Below are 20,851 nucleotides of genomic sequence, written 5' to 3'. Positions count from 1 at the left end.
CCTGTCCATTTTTCCTGTGCATCTAGGTTAACAGTCCTTTGAAAATAAGCCCTAACCACCCTCAAGAGAGTACAGAATCTTGTTAACTATCTGTAATCCAATACCCACCTTGCTTTCCCCCACTTTCATGTAATCTTCCTTATGTGCCCTCCTTAATTTTAAATGCATAAAAGCTGCAAAGCTGTTATTCTTGGGAGCACTTGAGATCTTGCTCCCTGGCAGATGTCATCAGTTTGGCTCAAATAAACTCTTAAAAAAATTCTCTACAGGCTTGGACGTTTCCTACGTCAACACCCTTCTTAGTAAGTGGAGACTCTATTCTTCCAGTTGCTTAAACAAACACACAAACAAAAATCTTGACATCACCCTTGACTTCTTTTTATCTGACACCTCACATTATAACCCATTAACAAATCCTGTTGGCTCTACCTTCAAAATATATTCAAAATCTGATCACTTCTCACCATCTCCATTACTATCACCCTGGTCCAAACTACCTTCTAGCTGATCCCACCCTGGTCCAAACTACCTTCTAGCTGATCCCACTGCTTCTGCTGCATCTAATAAATAGCAGAGCTGAGATCCGGATGCAATTATTCTTCCATTTTGAAGACTTTGATCTTTGGTCTGGGCTCCACTGTCCCACTGTCTCTTTACCTTTAGTGATTGCAAATGTAAGTACCTCCCCTATATCCATTCCCATTCTTTCCATTCCTCTTTAGTAGTGGAATCTTAACTACATTCAAATGACACTGTGACCAATAAAGGCTGTCCTCCCTGGCCTTATATGCCAATAGGTGTGGCCATGTGACTAAGTCCTGACCAATTAGATAGAAGCAGAAGTTGGTGGGTGGAACTTCCAGGAAAACTCCTAAGTAATCGGAACATGCAGCTGGTCCACATCCTTTTTGCCTTTCCCCCACCCTTCTTCCTGCTGCTGGATTGAGGACTTGGTGGCTGGAGCTCCAGCAGTGTTTTTGTATCCTGAGACGACCTTGAGTATGGAAGCCACTTGCTAAAGACAAAAAGCACAAATATAGAAGCAGTCTGTCTGTCTGACGACTTTGTGGACTTTGTGGAGAATCTAGTCCATATCTGGATTCTTTACCATGAGAGAATAAAGGCCACTGTAGTCTCCTTTGCAACTTAAAGCTTGACATAATTCCTATCAATTCACCTTGTCACATGTTTTTTCTGGATCTTTTATAGAACCTAACATAGTGCTAAGTCTAAAACTGATCCTCAGCAAATGGAAGTGATTGGTTGCTTATGACAAAGCAAATTCCTCAAAATTTTGTCTGACAATTCATTTCTATCTACCATTATCAGTAATGACATGACTAAAATTTGGGATTAGAATTTGTACACCTAACACTTCTAAGGAAACTTCTTTTGTGTTGAACTACATATGATTCATCAAAATGAATGAGTAATATAATAAACTTATGTCAAACTGAATAGGACTTAAATTAATAATATAATTTATATAAAATATAAAGTATGAATTATAATGAGACTGAGTTTATAGGTTTTCCCTAAAATAAACTTCATTACTTTAAGACTCTAAATAAAGATAAAAATACTATTACCGCTCTCAATTTTTTTCCTACTGAAACATCATCACAAGACAAATTTCTGTATAATACAAACTTTGAATCAATTTCAACATTACAAAATCTACTATAAGAAGAGAATAATAGGATTGTCCCTTGTGTCAAAATTTTACTGATGTAATACTTATGACTTATAAATGACTCAAAAGAAAACAATTTAGTCTTGATCATTCCTGTTATTGAGAAGTCTTAAAGTTCCAAATCACAAATCTACTTGCAAAGCTATGAATTTGCAGGCCAAGTTAAGAGAAAGAAACAGTTAAATTTTACAAGTGTGGAAAATTGGTTGGGAGGTGGTTTGTTCTGTGTTGAGTCCCTCTTGTGATTCAGGCCATGTGATCTGGTCATTATTCATCTCTAAGATGAATTGTGATTGATGGAGCATGTTCCCTCAAGTGCTGTCTCTTACTTAGTAATGTGTGGGCAAGTCATTTAACCTCTCAGAGTGTAAGCTTTTTAAAATTTTATCTGTAGAACCAATACTAAAAATAGCTGTTCTACAGGGCTATTGAGATGATAAAGTGAGGGAATATATGTGAAAGGGCGTAGTTGATAGTAGTCACTCAATAAATATTTATTCATTCATCTTGATAATATGTTACGTTTTATAAATGCTTTAAAATTTTTGAAATGCTTTCACATACTATACAGTTACTGTCAAAATACCAAGCACCGATTAGCACTTCCTCTGAGAGTTTTTGGATGGTTGTATTTTAATTATTTTAGGATATGACCAACTTTTGTGGAGTTGAGTTAGTTGGCTTCATTATACTCCTGCAACATTTCCTTTGCACTTGTTGATTTCCATGGCTGCATGATGATTACTTCCTGAGAAACAAAGGAACACATGTGTTTAGAAGTAAAAAGGAAGCATACAGATCACCTATTGAACCATAACCCTGTAAAACCTGGTATAAATGGAAACTTTTCTTTTTATCATAGTGTATTTGAAGTGAAGGAATTCACATTAGTCATTCGCTCAGTTTTTACTCTACAATAGGTGTCCTTGTAAGGGGACAGATTGTGTCAGGCCTTATAAACCAAATATACTCCAAAACATTTTGTGAGATAGACTGTTTACGACATCAAAATTTCTGAGTGGTGACCAATCCAAAAGTGATAGTAGGTAATGGAAAATTTGAAGACAAAGTATGAGTGGAGGAAGAAATAACTCAACACTCTAAAACACACTGACTCTTTTTTATTACATTAATTAATTGATTAATTATTGTAGCAAACATTAATTGAGGACTTCTATGTATGAGGTCTTATACTAAGTGCCCCGAGCACTATGAAAGTGAATCAGGTCCAGAGGTGGTCTTTAAAGAATTCATAGCTTAGCATGAGAAATAAAATATATATGTCCCCTGTCCAAATTATGTCCTATGTGAAGTACAATTTAGGACCTAGGGTGGCTTTGAGGAGGGAGCTGTCTGTGTTGAATCTTGAAAAATACATAGAAATTTGTTCACCAGGTATACAGATGGAAAGGCATTCCAGAGAAAAGGAGCAGCACCTACAAAGGCCCAGAGGTGACCAGGCTCAGAGTTAATGGATTGGCAGATTGATTTGGAGAACACGGGCAGGCTAGGAAAATCTACCTTAAGGATATCATTATTATTAGTAGGTGGATGTTTGGTGTATGGAGACTGGCTTAAAGTGGGAGGAGAGTGCTATAGATTGAATGTTTGTGTCCCCTCAAAATTCATATGTTGAAACTTAGTCCCCAATGTGATGGTCGCGGGTGGGGCCTTTGGGAGGTGAATAGGTCCTGAGGGTAGAGTCCCTCTTGAATGAGATTAGTATCCTTATGAAAGAGACCCCAGAGAGCTCCCTTACCCCTTCCACCAGGTGAGGACACAGTGAGAAGATGGCCATTAATGGGCAAGGAAGCAGGCTCTCACCAGACACCGGATCTGCTGATGCCTTGATGTTGGACTTCCCAGTCTCCAGAACTGTAAGAAATAAATATTTATTGTGTAAGCCACCCAGTCTATGGTAATTCTATTATAGCAGCCTGAATGGACTAAGACAGAAGAAAGTTAATGAACGCAGTTTGGGACATGTTGAATGTCAGATGCCAGTGGGACAGGATATTATGATGGAGATGTTATGCAGATTGTTAGAAATGAAGTTTGGAGCTCAGGAGAAAAGTGCAATTGAAGATCTAGATTTGGGACTTGGCAACACAGAAGTAGATGAACTCACAAGAATATAGAGAAAGAAGATAAGATAATTAAGGAGAGATTCCTCAGAGACAACTACATTTAAGGGACAGAATGCTGAAAAGAAACCTGGGCAGGAGGCTGAGATAGAGAAGCAAGGGAGGTATGATGAAACCACAAGAAAATGGCAGCTTTCCCCTTTCTCCACAGTATAGTCTTTCTTTAATGAATTTGGAGAATGTCAAGGAAGAAAACAAAAAACAAAAAATGCTAAAGGTGCATGTAACCAAATCCTTTTGTGGTTTTTTTTTCCAATGTTGGTTCGTCTCTTCACCTCCAAAAATAAAATCCAGGAGGCTGGAGCCTTGAGCCTGGAGAATGGAGGGTTCTAGGATTCAGGTAAAAAGGGATGGTCCTAGGTTGAGAAGCTCCAATGAGGACGGCAGTATCATATAGTGGTTATGAGCTGTAGAGTTAGACTGATCTGCATTTAAAGCCTGACTCTGAGGTTCAGAGGTAGATTCTCCCAGCAGGTGTGTGTGCCATGCTGGATATGGACTCCCAGACCCCACCCACTCTCAGTGTGCTTGGAATAAAGGAGAAATTTCTGCACTGATCCATGGACTTTTCAAGGGCTTGGAACATATTAAGTTTTAAAATATACAGTTTTCTTTTTAAAGATTACTGAGTAAATTAATAAAACATAAAGTTCAGTACACAAGAAATAACTGTAATAAGTATATGAGCTTTATAGTCTCAAAACATTTTTATAGGTAACTGACGTTTTCAAAACTCTAACCATCGGGCATCAGAGACACATCTCCATGTGTCCATTTGAAAAGAAATGGAAGAAAAATACCACTCATTATAAAATTATAATGCAGTTGGTTTTTCTAAAAAACCAAAAAATTATCTTCAATGGTTCATAATATTGTTCCTAATACTTCTATAGTACTTTTTAGTTCCTGACACTATTCTGAAGACTTTATTTGCATTAATTAATTTCATCTCCCCAAGAAATCTATAAGATAGGAGTTTGTCTATTATGCAGATAAGGAAACTTCAGGCACAGAAAAGTGCCCAAGGTCACATAGCTAATAAGTAGCAGAGGTAGGATTTGAATTTAGGCAGTCCAAGCAGTCTATGTATGCAAGCTGCTACACTACACAAAAGCCTACTTTGATTCTGGTACCTGATTATACAGCTAGGCCCACTTTGTTTATCACCTAGTACAGAAGGAAAGCTTCGTTGTGCATGGGAAGGGAGGCTTTCTCACCAGGGCGTAGTTGGGACAGGTGTGGGTGTGGGTAGGTGGTGGGAGAGATATTTGTATTAAATCAAAACAACAAGCATGATAATTATTTATGATAATAGGAATCAGAATCACACAAGGATTTCATTTCACAGTTTACCTCTCTAATCCCATAAGAAGGTGACTTTGGCTCCTTGTGACAAACATTCATAAAGCTAAGAGAGAGGCTCAGTGCTTGGGGACAGGGCCCAAAAGTGTGCACACTAGGGAGTCTCCAGGGAACACACGGACCCTGTCTGTCCTCTGTGGTCCTGCTGGAGAGTTTTCTGAGGGGCCCTTGTGTGGATGGCCTAATCTTTTAGTTGGTCTCCAGGAGCCCACACTGATTGTCCCTTACAGAGGGGTAACTGAGAGAAATCTCAGAAGGAATGGACAGAAGAGGCTCCAAGCCACCAAGAGGAAACATTGCTGCTGCCTTGTGGGGAATTGAATGCAAAATAATTATTTGGAATCATTCTAACAAATATATCCAACATATGCTATAGCACATATGTTTAAAAAAAAGATTCAGAACAAAATATTTCCTAATGTTATGTTCAATAATGAGGACATTTTATAACTTACGTAAATATATTTAATATCACTTACAGAAGAAAAGTACCAAAAACACATAAAAAATTAGATTAGGCTTTATCTTTTGATGAGTGTTCTATTATTTTTTTTTAACTGAACAGGAAAATGCTTATTAACAAAAGTTTTGAGAACAATAAAGTAAGTGGAGGTTATTAATATGAAAATATTGTCAATTGTTCCTCCTGTAGAAATCTCCCTGGACAGGCCACTTCCTGAAAAATGACTCAGCAAAAGCTCCCAAGAAGAGTTGTTCATGTTTAATACAATTGTTCATGGCAGAACTTATTTCTTATCTATAATAGCCCCGTGTGATTGATGATTCATGTTTCTTTTCAATTATGGGCTTTGAATGCAAACTTTTTCTTAATGTAAACAAATGGCTTCAGTATTTAAAGCAAAACATTTCCGTTTGTTTAGTACTATTTCCTATTTTATGGCTGAAACCATATTTTTGAGGGAACTGTTTGGTTTCAAAAGAGGGAAAAGTGAATGATTGTTTAGGAGAATGTGAGCAAAGGAGGGGTGCACTTGCTATGGGCAGCCTGCAAGACATGCGTGGACTCAGGTGGAGCTCATGGCACAAAGGAGTTAGTGTCCTGCATTCTGACTGTAAAGATCCTGGTTTTCATGTGGGAGAAAAGGGTATCTTTGGCTTCTTGATAATAGACCTTGTAGCATATCTTTAAATTCTCAGTTCTGCTGAAGAGATCTGAACTAAATGAATTGAGGATAAATGACACATAGAACAGTTGCCAAGAATACCAGAAAAAAGAGCAAGATGTAGTGATTGCTAACAACATTTTACAAATGCTAATATAAAAGATAAAATTAAAACCTAGAAGAGCATGAGCCAGTTTCAATAAAATACGTGCCAAAAGTTCACCACTAGGTAGCACCATAATCTAGCTCTATGACAATAGGGCTGAGACTGTTATGCATAGTTTTACATTGACAAGGATACAAATATTTAAGACTTACACTTGGGAAAAGATCAACAAGGGCACCCTAACATTTTTCAATCAGCAGACCCTTTCGTAACAAATGGAAGAGGTATAAGGGTCAAGTATTTACTTGGTGAAGCTATTTCTACTATAACAATGATTTTTATTGAAAACTCAGAGAAACAGACAGTGTAGGTGGTAGGAGAGATTTTACCTTGCCTTCTCATACTAAAACCCCAGATTTGCATGAAGATAAAGAAAAGGAATAATCACAGTTAGTTAAAACAATTAGTCCAGAATTTTCTTGTCAAATTGGAAAAATGTCAATTTAATTAAGCAGTAAACACTACTGGTATTTGTTTTGGAGAGTCATCATTGTTTTCATCATTCCTACTTAAGTCTTCCATTCATTCAGCAATCACTCAGCACACGCTCACTGTGCACCTAGCATCATGCAAGACGCTTTGAATCTGAAGAAGCACAAGGCCTTGCCTTTGTGTAACTCATAGTCCAGGAAGGTAGATGAATGTATAACAAAAACAATAATACCAAGGGATAGAGCCTTGATAAAGACATGTTCAAAAGAGTTATGGGAGATAGCAGCAAATCACTCTCTACAATGAGGTGGCATTTGAACAACATCTTGAAAGAAGAGTAATCGTAACAGCTGGCACGTACTAACGCTCATCACGTGCCAAACACTCTCCAGAGTGCTCTACCTAATAAATGCTCTACCCAAGTCATGTCATCGTCACAAGAACTACATGAGGGAGGTGATGCTATTATTATCCCCATGTTACAGACAAAAAAACCACTTTGGGGAGGGCACTGTAGTTAGAGGAAGCAGCATGTAAGAGGATTCAAAGATGTACAAAACTATGGCATGTTCGGGGAATAGTAGCTCAGGTAGCAGTGGTGAAATTATAATATTCATGGAAACACTATGTCCTTTATGACTTTATAAACAGAAAAATGTTTTGAGTTATATCAGATATTTAGGACAGATTTTTTAAAAACTATTTTCTTAATTACTTAAAGATGTTACTCTTCAAAGAACAGTAGGAACATCATTTATTAAACACAGATTCATTGAAAGACCAAAATGCTTTTTATAATGAAATAGTACATCCTAAATTTTGAAGATGGTCCTGTGGAACCACAATTTTGGATACCATAGAATTCCTTAAAAAACTAACTTTCAGTTAACAAACCATGTTGCTGTGAGTCTCCTGAAAATAATAATGCTATAGTTTTAAATTTTAACTGAATATTTTGAAAGATATTATTTCTAATGTTGAAAAAATAATACTACTATAACTAAAACAACTTTTAACTATTTCATTTTAGATAGCCTTTGTAAGTTATACTCTGTGATATCATAATTAAATATTTATTCATTACGCATTACTTACAAAGCTCTGTACTACTGTGTTAAGATTATTTCTTGAACAAATATTTATTTGAGCAACTAACTTATGCCAGCCATTGTGCTAGTAACTGTGGGTATAGTAACAGTGGCAGCAAAACAACTGCCCAATAAGAGCCCAATCTCTGCTTACCTCTCTATCTCCACACTTGTCTCCAGCCAGCCACTCTTGTTCACCACCCCAGCCTCACTCTCACTTCCCTGACCAGGCCCTCTTTCTATATTAGTGGTCTGTGTTCCCACCGACTGCTTTGCATATGAATTGGCTATGAGTGCCCTCACTATCTAGAATTGTGAAAAAGTACTCATTCTTCAACTCTCAACTCTCAATGCCCTCCCCCCCATATAGATATTTTGTTCTCTTCTGAGCCTTCCTGGTATTTTTAAAACCACCTTAACCTTTTTTAAATGTGCAGTTCAGTAGTGTTAAGTACATTCATATTGTTGTGAAACAAATCTCCAGAAGTTTTTCATCTTGCAAAATTGAAATTCTATAGCCATTAAACAACTCCCCATTCCCCTCTTCCCCCACCCCCTGGCAGCCATCATTCTACTTTCGTTTCTACGAATTTGACTACTTTAGACACTTAATATAAGTGGAATCATACAGTAATTGTCTTTTTGTGACTGGCTTATTTCACTTAGCATAATGTCCTCAAAGATCATCCATGTTGGAATATGTGACAGGCAATCCTTCCTTTTAAAGGCTGAATAATATTCCTCTGCATGTTTGTACCACATTTTGTTTCTCTATTCATCTTTCAATGGGTAGTTGGATTGCCCTTCCCAGCATTTTTATTCCTTCTTCTTTTCTAGTACTCATCTTTTACCTTCATATATTAAAATTATTCAGGTATTTTTCTGCTTTCTTGTTTGTATGTTTCTTTGCTTATTCATTCATCCATCCATCCATCCATTCAACTAATATTTATTGTGTGTGTCCTATTTGCCAGGCGTAGTTCTAGGTAATGGAGATACATCAATGAACAAACCAGAGAAAATTTCCTGTCCTCATTAATCTCACATCCTAAGAGGAAAAACAGATAATAAGTAAGAAAAATAAGTGGACAGTATGTTTTGAAAGGTGGTAAGTACTAAGGGATAAAAACAAAGCAGAGAGAGAAGGGTGGGAATAGGGAGTGTTAGATCAAGTTTAAAATGTGACAGGCATTTTGTTTCCAATGAAGGCATCGCTCAGGTGGTGTCTTTAAACTAAAGCCCTAAAGGATGTGAAGGAGTGAGCCAAGTGGATATAAGAACAACAGCATTTCAGACAGAGGGCAAGCAAGAGGTGGAGTATGCCTGGAATACTTTTTAAAAAAATGTTTTAGGACTCTTTTAGCACTTTCAACCATGGCCCAATAGACTCCCAAATCCTAGTTAGGTAGCAGAACTAATTCCTAGATATTTGATGTGCTTTGATGCTATGGTATATGGTATCGATTTTGTATTTCATTTCCTAATTGTTACCAATATGTAGATTTATATTCAATGTTTTAAAATCTAGAGACCTAGTTAAATTCACTCAAAAAAATTCATTCATTAATTCTGTTTGTTCATCCATCTATGTTTTCTATGTAAATAATCATGTTTTCTGCAAATATAAATTTTTCTTCTTTCTCACCAATCTTTGTCTTTTATTTCTTTATCTTATCTTATTGCATTGGCTAGGACTTCCAGGTCAATTTTGAATAGAGCTAGTGATTATTGTTTTCCTGAGCTGAGGAGGCCAATGTTTGACAAATTGTCAACAAGTAAGATGTTAGTGTGAGTATTTTTTTTTCTAGACTCCCTTTATTATATTCTCCCTTTATTATATTCTCCCTTTATTATATTAATAGAAGACATTCTCTTCTTTCCTAGGTTATTGAATTCCTTTTTTTAAAAAATGAACTCATCAAAACATATAGAGGTGTGAGAACTACCTATAAAAGTAAGAGAATCACTTCCACAGAAATGTATGAGGTAGTGGTGAGAGGGTGAAACTCAGATAACACCAAGGCTCTGAACAGAACTGAACACCAGGTGGTAATTGTCAAGCTGGGCCACCTCCTTTTGGTACCCTTTTCCTACCTTCTGGCCACCATTGTCTTGCCCCCAGACTCTATGTTTCCTAGAGACTGCAAATTGCAGAGAGGGCACCTGTGCTAGTGAAACACATGAACACAATACTTCCCACTGGTGGTTCCAGCATAGAATGAGGAGGCTGAGATTCTAGTCTTGGAGAGGGAGGAATACAAAAGACTGACAGAGTTTTATTTGAATAATAAGCTTCCTTTAAAAAAAAAAAGTCGATTTCTAGTTCTAGAGGTGCTAAGGTTCCTAGCAGACTAATAAGACACAGAGAAGTTAGAAAAAAAAGGCCCAGAAAGAAGCCTCAGAAACAGGGCCATATCAACACCACACATAGGCTGATTATGTGTCCCAAAGATTGGATTAAGGCAGGAATTCCCAACCTTGGTACTATTTGCAGTTGGGGCTGAATAATTCTGTGTCATGGGGGACGGTGCTGTGCATTGGTCATTTAGCAGCATCTCTGGCCTCTACCCACTCCCACTCGATGTCAGTAGCACTCACCTCCAGTTGTGACAATCAAAAATGTCTCCAGGCATTTATCTGGGGCTGAGGAGGGACAAGAACAACTGGCGTAGGGCCACTTAAACGTCTTCTGTAGGTGGTCAGGCTTGATCCTAGGAAGTAGTCAAACAGTTTGAGCTGCAGCTGGGAGGAGAGGTTAAGGGTGGAGACTAGGAACATTCCAGTTACACACACCAGTCACTTTTATGGGCATCTTGGAATATGGTTGTTTAAAAATTTTCCATTTCCTCCTTTTCTTTTCCTTATTTGGTGAATCTGTTGTTAGCACTATGGGATAGGGAAGGTTGTTTTTTAAATGTTACTTTCAAGAGGAGAGTGTCTCTTGTTCATTCAATCTTGTGTGGACTTCTGGCAGGAAACGGCACTCAAGGAAAGTTTTGAATAAAAGGAAGATGCTGGTTAGCCAGTGGAAACAGGAAGTTGTTGCCTGTGTCTTACACAGCTTAGAAGAAAGTAAGAGGCAAAGCGAAAATTCATTTAACAGAAGTGGGAGGAACAGAAGAGCGCAGTGTAAGAGTAAAGGAAGGGTGGGGAGAACTGAGGAACAGAGGAGGCAACCAGGCCAACAGCGTGGAAGTCTGAATCTCCTGGTGGGGCTGGCTGCACAGGAAAAAAATGAAGGGGCCATGGAGTAGGAACAAGGTCACGCAGTAACAATAAGTCCACGCTATTGTGGTTTGTTTATTATACTACTTTGTAGTATTGTGTTATAGTATTCTAAAAATACCCTGTCTAAGTTAATACACATTTCTCACTCTATATATTAAAAGCGTATGCCTACATTATATAATCCACTTGAATAAACAGAGACAGAAAGAGCAAATGTGGCAAAATGTTAACAGTTGGTGAGTCAGATGAAGGGGTGTTCATTGGCTGTTCTTTGTATTCATCTTGTAAGTCTTCCCTAAGTTTGAAAACTTAAAAAAATTAAAATTTCAGTCATGTGGGGAGAAGAATCAACTTCTTAACTATGTGATATTTAATGCTGGATGGGTCAATACTGTTATATGTTCATGGGTATGTAACATTACCTATGAACTTGTTCTCTATGATGTAGTATAGTGATAACCAAAGCTTTCTTATCAGCAGTGTCATTTGTATTTATTTATGTCTTGTCAGGTTCTGATAAATTCAATCTGGAATTGTCAGGTTTTTGCATAATTTGGATCAACATTTTCTCACAAGTCAGAGGTAACTCTTTGCTTGTAGCTTTTGCTATTATTCAGTCATTCATTCAATAAGCATTTCTTGAGCACCTACTGTATACAGGGCAATGTGTGAAGCGTTATGGGGTATGTGTATGTGAATCAAATAGATATTCTGCTCTTAAATAACCCGATCATTTGATATAAATTAAAAACCTTGCACATAAGTGACTTTAACACAAGACAAAATCACTGTTGTGTGTCAAGTCTTACAGGAGGGCATCATCACTTCCTCTTGGGGGAAATGGTGTTAGGCATATTCCTGTTGCATTTTTTTTCCATCCTGCCATGGAGGAGCACTGGGGCTAAGAAGTTGAACCTATTAGTGGGGTTGAAGTGAAGGACGCTGCATTGGTTTGCTGTTGCTGCACACCCCTTCATTCAATGCCTGAAAGCAACAATCATTTATTAAAGCTTCGGTGTCTGTGGATCATTTGGGGTAAGGCTGGTCTAGCCTGGGCTTGGCTGGGAAGCTCTGCTTTAGGCTGCTGCAACTGGTTTGGAATATATGCTTCTCCCTGTGGTTTTGTGGATCACTCTGTTTCATGTATCTCTCATCCTCCTTGGACCAGTGAGCTAACCAGGGCATGTAATTTTCTCAGAGGATGGCGGAGGTGCAAGAGGACAAACAGAAATATGTGAGGTCTTCCTAGGCTTGGAGCTCACATGCTGTCACTTCAGCTCATGTATCATTGGCCAGTAGAAGTCACATGGCTAAGCCCAAAGTCAGGGGGCACAGAGGCACACTGTGCCTGCAGTGAGGCACTGGCAAGGGTATGGGTACAGGGAAAAGTGAAAAACAGACGCAATTTATGACATATGCTTTGTATGCCTTATGTGAATATTACATTTTTAGGAGCAAGGACTTCATTTTCTTTTTCAGTGCAATGTTTAAAAATCTGATAGAAGCTTAAAAAACTAGGTTCACATAGAAGAATATCATCATCCATTCCTTTGACTATCCACTTTCTAGTACTGGGCAAAAAAGCATGAGGTTAAACTCAGAGCTGTGGAAGATCTAGTGCAAATGGTAATGGGAAATATATGCTCGCTTAATTTTTTAGGTCTACTTGGGGACGGCTTGTAGACCACCTTTTCAGTTGATATCTTGGGCCTCTACTTCCTGTACTCTTTCTTCCTCTCAATGACAACCAGTCCCCTTTAATATCCTGGCATCATCATGCTTTCTCCCTCCCCATCAAAACCTAGTCTGTAGAAAGGACCTGGCAAACTGATCCACAGTGAGGCATAGTTACAAATCTAACTGCTTCCAGGAGGATTTGTATCTGAACAGGGGACAAAAGAAAAAAAGGCTCTGTAATGGAGAAACTTCCCACAGCAGTGAGTAGGATGGGGAAGTGAAAAAGATGGGGAACCAAGAACTAGCCCAGTGACCTCAACATCATAATCTATAGGGTGTTACATTTTTCCTGGACAAGCTACGTGCTTGCATTTATGGGCAAGGGTATAGTTGCGGGAATAACTAGAAGCATAGCTCTAATTATGTATTTAGCATAAATAATATTAAAAATATATTCCCTAACAAGTCAATTGTATTTAATAATTTTAAGTTCTAATTCCTTCCAAGTTAATACCATGTTTCCCTGAAAATAAGACCTAGCCGGACAATCAGCTCTAATGCGTCTTTTGGAGCAAAAATTAATATAAGACCCGGTCTTATTTTACTATAAGACCGGGTCTTATATAATTTATAATATAATATAATATAATATAATATAATATAATATAATATAATATAATATAATGATACCTGGTCTTTTATTGATTTTTGCTCCAAAAGATGCATTAGAGCTGATTGTCCAGCTAGGTCTTATTTTTGGGGAAACAGGGTAGTTACTGTCTTTGAGAAACAAGTAAATAAATATAGCAGGCATCAGGCAGGAACTTTCTGAACTGTGTCAAGGTTAATAATAAGTAAAATGTTATAAGTAGAGAAAGGACAGCAACAGCTGTGCAACATTCTTGGAAGCAAGGATTTTGATAGCATGAAGTCAGACAGTGAGCTCAGTTTTGCTGCTACTCTGGGTGAACAGAGAACCCTTATCATAATTACAAAGAAAACTACATTTCTTTTATAAATTACAACTGTTTTGCACTCAAAATCTGATGTCTGCAGCTGGAAAATCAGGGGCATATGGAGCAATGTTGGAAGAAGACCCAGATCAAACCTATGAGAATGTCCTGGCTGAGATTCAGTCTTTCGAGCTGCCCCTTGAAGCTACTTTAAGGTAGGACTCCTTTATAATTTTATTATTTCTTCTTAAGTGCTGGTAAGGTAGCACTTCTTTTTATACTTTTCTCTATAACAGAATAAAAAATAGTTTTGAGAAATAGCTACAATTCTGTATACACCTAATCTCAAAGTTTTCTTATCCTTAGAGAAATTACAATAGTAAATAATCCACTTTTTTGGCATTGTATTTGTTTCTGGATTCATGACCACAAAGTGAAAAAAATAGAAATGACTTTTAAGTGACCAAAAAGGGCCTCATGCCATCTCCAAATTGATATTCCATCTCATTTATAGGAAATTTCAATTGTTTTCTCTAAAATGGTGCTTAGTAGAAAACATGGAGAACAATTAGACATTTTAATAAAACCAATTTGTATTTGGGTGGATATGAATTGTAGAAAAAATGTAGACTGTTTATTTGTATCGTTGCTGCCCTCTCAAGTATCTGGTGACTTCTCAGATATATATATATATATATATATATATATTAAATTTCTACATAAGACTTAAAAATAGCTTTTTTGTTAGTATGGGGATTAATGTGCACAGTTACAGAATAGGATTAACATGAAAGACAGTGTTTCTGTGTGTTAAAAGGGCAGCTTTTAACATTTAACTCTTTCTGACTGTCTGCCTGTATCTGACACCTATCAGTGTGGGAACAGGATGGCAATCACTGAATGTGATACTGACAGTCAATAAATATTTGTTCACTAATATTTGTAGATTAAGAGAAAAGTTTTTTTTTTTTTTCCTTTCGGTTTTGTCTCTCCTTTCTCAGAAAGGTCCCAGGGCCAAGTGCTTTGAAATAGACTACTGTTTAAATCTGAATAAATTTCTCCCAAGTATTTAAATTTGGTTTTGCATTAAGTATATTTTGAATCTCTTCAAAAGGCCTAGGGTAGTGTTGCAGGCATGGGAAACTATTGATATTTCTTGGTTTGATTCTTGGATTATCAATACGTAGGCAGTTGCAAAATACAACTTCATTATAACTGTTTTTTATATCTTCATTTTATCTGAGCATCATGCAAAGAGGGGCAAGTAATTTTTACCCTGTTCAATGGGCGGAAGAAACCAGCTTTTTACTAATGGGAAACTCAGTAATTTTTTTCACATGGAACATATTTTATATTGTACCAGAACCTTGTAGAACTTGTGCATTTGCCTGGTAAGAAAATCAGAAGTCTAAAGGGAAACGAAAGGTGGTGAAAGGAGCCTAGATGTATGTCAGTTTCTATGGCCTCTGTGGTCATCGCTGCTTCAGAGCCCTCAGCCTCAATCCCTGACTCTTTCCATCTCTCCCCTCGTCTTACAATGCTGTCCAATAACTACAGTCTTCATTTATCCTTGGAACTACCAGCTAATCTTGCTCTGGAATTAGACCCAACTTCCTGCTTTGGTTCTTGGATCTGTTCTACCCTTTGTACTTAGGGCAAACACCCCAATCTTGTATTTGGTCTTCCTAAAGAAAAAAAAATCAGTTTAGATCTGGTGGTCACAGCATCACCCTCAAGAATGGAGACTGCGCAGATGTTTTCCCCAGGTGCTGTCCTGTCACCACCACCAGTGGATCAGTGATGTCCACTGTTAGCTTCGTGTTCAGATTATTAAATGAAGGGTGAGAGCACTTTCCAGAGGCTACTGTTAAAACACCCCAATGCTATTTTGGAGGATAGACAAAAAGCTCTTAACAAGGCTTTATCTGGGATAATATTAACCAAAATTAGTTTTCCTACACTCTTGCTAAAATCATGATTAAATAAAGACTTCTCAGGCTGGCATTCAAAGCCTTTCTGTACATACCTATGCATATTATCAATATTCCAATGTCAACTCTTCTGTTCCGTTGTTCTCATGGAAAACATCAGCCATATGACCAAGTATGATTGGAAAATAAAGACAGGACTTCCATTTTGGCCAAACTGGAGTGTTTGCTATTTGACAATATGCTCTGATATTTTCTCCTTCCTGGTGCTCATGCTTCCCTTTCTTTATTATTCTTCACTCTTAACCTCTGCCTGCCAAAATCCAGCCCACCTTGCAAGGCACAGCTCAAGTGCTCTTTCTTTTATGAAACCTCTCCTGATTCCCCAACCAGATGTGAATGTTCCATCCTTTGAAGCTCCAAAGAACCCGGGGCACTTATTCTGGCTCTCGTGTGTGTGCGCGCATGTGCGTGCTTTGTGTTATAACCATTTTCAGGCTAAAGATTCCTGAGGGCAGAACCTGTGTCTTACTTATATCTCTGTATCCTCTGCAGAAACTTCCACTATGCCTGCCACATAGTAGCTAGATAAACATTTGTTAAAATAATTTGTATGTGTTTCTAAGCTAATGGTGACTTTGTGAGGCAAAAGAAAGAAGGCAGTCAAAGAGAATGTCATCATTCAGAGAAGAAGAGGAAAAGGTGAAATATTTAAATAGCTACAAGCTCTAAAGGCAGAGAAGGTGGAGAAGGGGTTTGGCTGGAGGGAGTTTGGCCTGTAGGGCTGCCAAGTCTCTGTCGTGGAATGAACAGTGAGGGAAGGGTTAGGACACTGAGAGGATGGAGCTGGGAATACAGGAGAGAAACACGATCAGGAAAAGACCTTGAAATTGAGGTGGAGGGGACATCCGAGAGTTCTGTTTGTTTTTCCCTGTAAAATTCCAAACTCTGTTAGCTTTCTCTCCCTGCTTGCCTTGTTTTTCAGGTAGAGAATCTGAGGTGTCTTGCCTAAGGTCAACGTTCAGATCAGGGCCAGGTGGGTTTGCTTCTGCTTCTCTAATAAGGGGAGTTCTGAGAACTCAGTGACTCATGGTTTCTACCAATGTCATTTAAGGATGGCTCAGATGTCCTTCTTTCACAGAATGCAAACCTTCCTTGTATACTCACCCACATAAATCATCTGGAAGAATGGGTCTTCTGCATCTGAGGAGTCAGGAGGGGGTTGCTGAGTCCGGGAGTCATGCTGTTTGGTGATTGTCAATGGCCCACAGTCTCTCTCACCCAGCCCAGGCTCATTCCCCCTACCTCTTGACTTCATATTTGGCTGCTCCCAGAGTAAGCTTCTCTCAGATGGCCAGCCTGTCTCCTGCCTGACTCCCCCAGGCTCTTGGGTCAGCTTTTTCGTTTTGGTAGAAAAGTGAAGAATCAGATGATGCTGAAGTCCTGTGTTTGTTTTCATTCTGTGTGTGAAATGTGCCTACTACCCATAATATTATGCTTACAGGAGAGAGTTTTAGGGGAGAGCTGAGGCGCTATGCTTTTGCCATGGTTTGTTTGTGTTGTCAATGAAATACCCATTAAAGACATCTCAGGCGTCTATAGCAATTGCATTGGGGAATAATATTCCAGAGTGGACAGTGGAATGTGATGATAGCCATGGTGACTGAATTTAAGACAAAAGGGAGAAATTAGAGAAAGGACTACTGGGAGTGCCTGCGTTGTCCTAGCATAACTTTGCTTTGGGCTTTCAAAATCTTCTGGCTGTCAGATGGTAGGCTGAAACTCACCAGCAGCTGGGAGTCTGGAATTAGTTTTGTTGCCCTAATTCTTTTGCCCTGGGCATCACTGTTTTCATCATGTTACCACCATATGCTGATTTCCATTGGATTTTCTTATTCTCTTTTGATTTTTTCCTTTTTTTTTTTTTTTAATTGGGGAATATTGGGGAACAGTGTGTTTCTCCAGGACCCATCAGCTCCAAGTTGTTGTCCTTCAATCTAGTTGTGGAGGGCGCAGATCAGCTCCAAGTCCAGTTGCCATTTATGCGGGAATTGAACCAGAACTGAACTGGCAACCTTGTTGTTGAGAGCTCTGTCTCTAACCAATCGAGCCATCCTGCCGCCTCTCTTTAGAGTTTCTAGTTTTCACTACAGTCCCTCCATTTGGCCAGCTCCTTGCCAGCTCCTTCTTTTAAGGGGCTTTCCCTGGTAGGCTTAATGGCTATCTGTAGCCACACTAAAGGAAACTCCTAGTACCAGCCTTATTAAGCATTACCAACTTCTTTGAATAAGAATGGTCAGTAGGTCTCATCTAGCCTATCAATTCCAAAGGCATTGGTAGTGGTTGTTTGAAATTCGTGCTGAAAGTGATTCTGATAAATTAGTGATGGCAGCTATAGTATTAGAATAGGGCAGTAGTGTTCCTAACATTTACCGTATTTATACTAGAACTTTCTGCTGCCAGGCCTCACCCATTAGACCTGCCCTCCATGGATCCTGACTCCAACCTGGATGAAGCCTGGACTCATTATGCTTCTTGGGGTCCTGGAGCTGTATTGTTACGCTCTTAGAACAGGTTCTGAAATCACAGCATTCTGAACCAAACTGGGTTCAAAAGTCACAATGTGTCTTGTTGCTATAGCCGAGCCTGTGATAAGAAAATCATAGACACATTAAAGGGCACTGCAAAATGAGTGGGAGGTAGAGACAGAAAGCTCTGCAGAGGGCTGGGAAAAATAGGAGGAAGAGGGAATTGTACAAGATGACGTACCAGAAGACATTTTTGTAATTGTTTTATGATAACATAATTGTTTTACACTTGTATTCACAGACTCACTTGGGCTCTTTTCCAAAAGCTGACCATGAAATTTTACCAGTTTAAGAGCAAACAGGATATTGTTATTTCTTTGACTTTAATGTTTTTAGGAATGAAGATAACTTACTTGTAGGAAACGATGGAAAACACTAAAAAAAACAACAACTAACAACCTAAACTGTATACATAATCAAATTTTAAGATGACATACTAAAAAATATGACTAGTCACATGTAGACATTCTAGAATGCTCTTGCTTTTCATATCTTTAGACATGTAAGATTTCTATTAAATCATATTCCATTAACTACAATGATTAAGATCAAAAGTCTAAGTTTTATTAGTTATTTGATTTTTGGCCTTAGTTTCTGAAACTATAAAATGGAGATTATAATAAAATTTATCTCAAATGACTAATGCATATGAAGTGCTCAGCACAATGACTGCCTAACACATTGTAAATGCTTAATAAATATTAGCTGTTATGTCTAATTTACATCTGAGATATACATTCTAGTATAATTTAATACATACTTTATTGATGTAAACAAGCACTTACAACTTCTTGAAATTCTGATCAGGTAAGAAATATTGAGTAATGTAAATTTTATTTTGGTTGCATAATGTGTATGAGAGAGAGGTATCCCTTCTTCAAAACCATACTTACTACTACTACTACTACTACCACTACTAACTTAATACTAATAATTATATTTTATGCTAATATATTATGACATCATTTAATGTCTAATGAGAGTGGGATAGGGTACTGCATGTTGTGGATATAAAATGGAGTCCAGAGAAACTGTTTAGAAATAAATGTGGGCCTAACCACGACTGAGGCCTGCTATGTCTGCAGCACCTCGGGAAAGCCTGGGGTCCCTGATGAGAGTGACCTGTGCAGTTGCCAAACTTTCACTGAACATTTAAATACAACACTAGAGAGAAGTTAAAAAACATTTTTCATGTATGGGACCCAAGTATACCAACCAGGGAGGCAGTTTTGTTTATTTAGCAGTTAAGTGAAGACGCTCTAGAGCCAGAAGGACATAGGTTCAAATTTTGCCTCTGTACTTACTAATACAGTCGTTGAAAGGATTATACAAACACATTTAATGTAATGCTTTATACACAGCAAATGCTCATTCATTCATTCATTTGGTAAATAAATATTTATGGAGCATCTGCAATATGGCAGGTAGTAGTCTAGGATGGTTTTGTTGATATAGCAAGATCAAGGCCTGGAAATTCCTTGTTCACAGGGAGCTTGTATTTTATTGAAGAGAGCTAGAAATAAACAAATTAAAAGTGGTAATAAGTGCTATGAAGAATAGCAAAACAGGATGAAGGACAGGGATCCTACCGTGTTTCTCCGAAAATAAGACCTAGCCAGATAAGCAGCTTTAATGTGTCTTTTGGAGCAAAAATTAATATAAGACCCAGTATTATATTATATTATATTATATTATATTATATTATATTATATTATATTATATTATATTATTATTATATTATATAAGACCCGGTCTTATATTATAGTAAAATAAGACTGGGTCTTTTATTAATTTTTGCTCCAAAAGACGCATTAGAACTGATTGTCTGGCTAGGTCTTATTTTTGGGGAAACGCGGTGTTTTAAAGAGAGTGACTAGGAAGGAAATGTTAGCTTTTATTATCATTTCATTACATTACATTAGCTATATTTCCAAATTGATTTTGCTGAGAGAATCAAAATAGGACAAGTGAGAGGAGAGAAAGGGCAAAAGGCAGTAAAGGAAAGCTAAGTGGGAAAAGAGTGAGGAATAGAGATGGCATTGAACGGGATGAAGAATTAAAACATAACTAACAATGAGGAGAAGGAAAGAAAGAGGAGAGAAAAAAGAATATAGTTGGAGTGGTAAGCTGGGGTGGGGGGGAAGAGGAAGGAAAGAGGGAGAATAAACTCAGAGAAATTAATATTGCCCTAGTGGCTCAATGGACTTTAAAATGTTTAGCTTTGGGATGAGTGAGCTAATGGTGCTTTCAGGACTTTGTTCTGCGGGCAAGACTAGTGACATAGTTTACAGGACCCAATGCAGAATGAAAATGCAGCCCCCCTTGTTCAAAAATTATCAAGAATTACAAGATGTGATGGCAGAGCATGAAGCGAAGTGCAACTGCAGAGGTCACACACTGATAAGCCAGCCCTGTCTGAGCTTAGCGTAGAGCCTGCCACATAGCAAACATTCAATAAAAAGGGTTAT

The 20,851-nt window shown here is 38.0% G+C and overlaps 1 protein-coding gene and 1 long non-coding RNA gene across 2 annotated transcripts in view; one reads left to right on the top strand and one right to left on the bottom strand.

The window, feature by feature from the left end:
* Positions 1 to 2,004: 2,004 nt before the first annotated feature.
* On the bottom strand, positions 2,005 to 10,743 carry LOC141572795 (uncharacterized). The gene is made up of 3 exons (XR_012498289.1): positions 10,608 to 10,743; positions 3,453 to 3,568; positions 2,005 to 2,441 (listed from the first exon to the last, which is right to left on the bottom strand). It is a non-coding gene; the product is annotated as an uncharacterized LOC141572795 (long non-coding RNA).
* A 3,083-nt stretch (positions 10,744 to 13,826) lies between these two features.
* The window catches only part of EXOC6 (exocyst complex component 6), a 166,782-nt gene continuing 159,757 nt past the window's right edge, over positions 13,827 to 20,851 (top strand). The window contains exon 1 of the mRNA XM_019739513.2: positions 13,827 to 14,082. Coding sequence (XP_019595072.2) covers positions 13,961 to 14,082 — 122 coding nt within the window. The 5' untranslated portion in view covers positions 13,827 to 13,960. The remainder of the gene's footprint in view (positions 14,083 to 20,851) is intronic.

This window comes from Rhinolophus sinicus, linkage group LG07 (genome assembly GCF_036562045.2).
Source record: "Rhinolophus sinicus isolate RSC01 linkage group LG07, ASM3656204v1, whole genome shotgun sequence".
Classification (NCBI taxonomy): Eukaryota; Metazoa; Chordata; class Mammalia; order Chiroptera; family Rhinolophidae; genus Rhinolophus; species Rhinolophus sinicus.
This window is presented reverse-complemented; position numbering and strand designations above follow the sequence as displayed.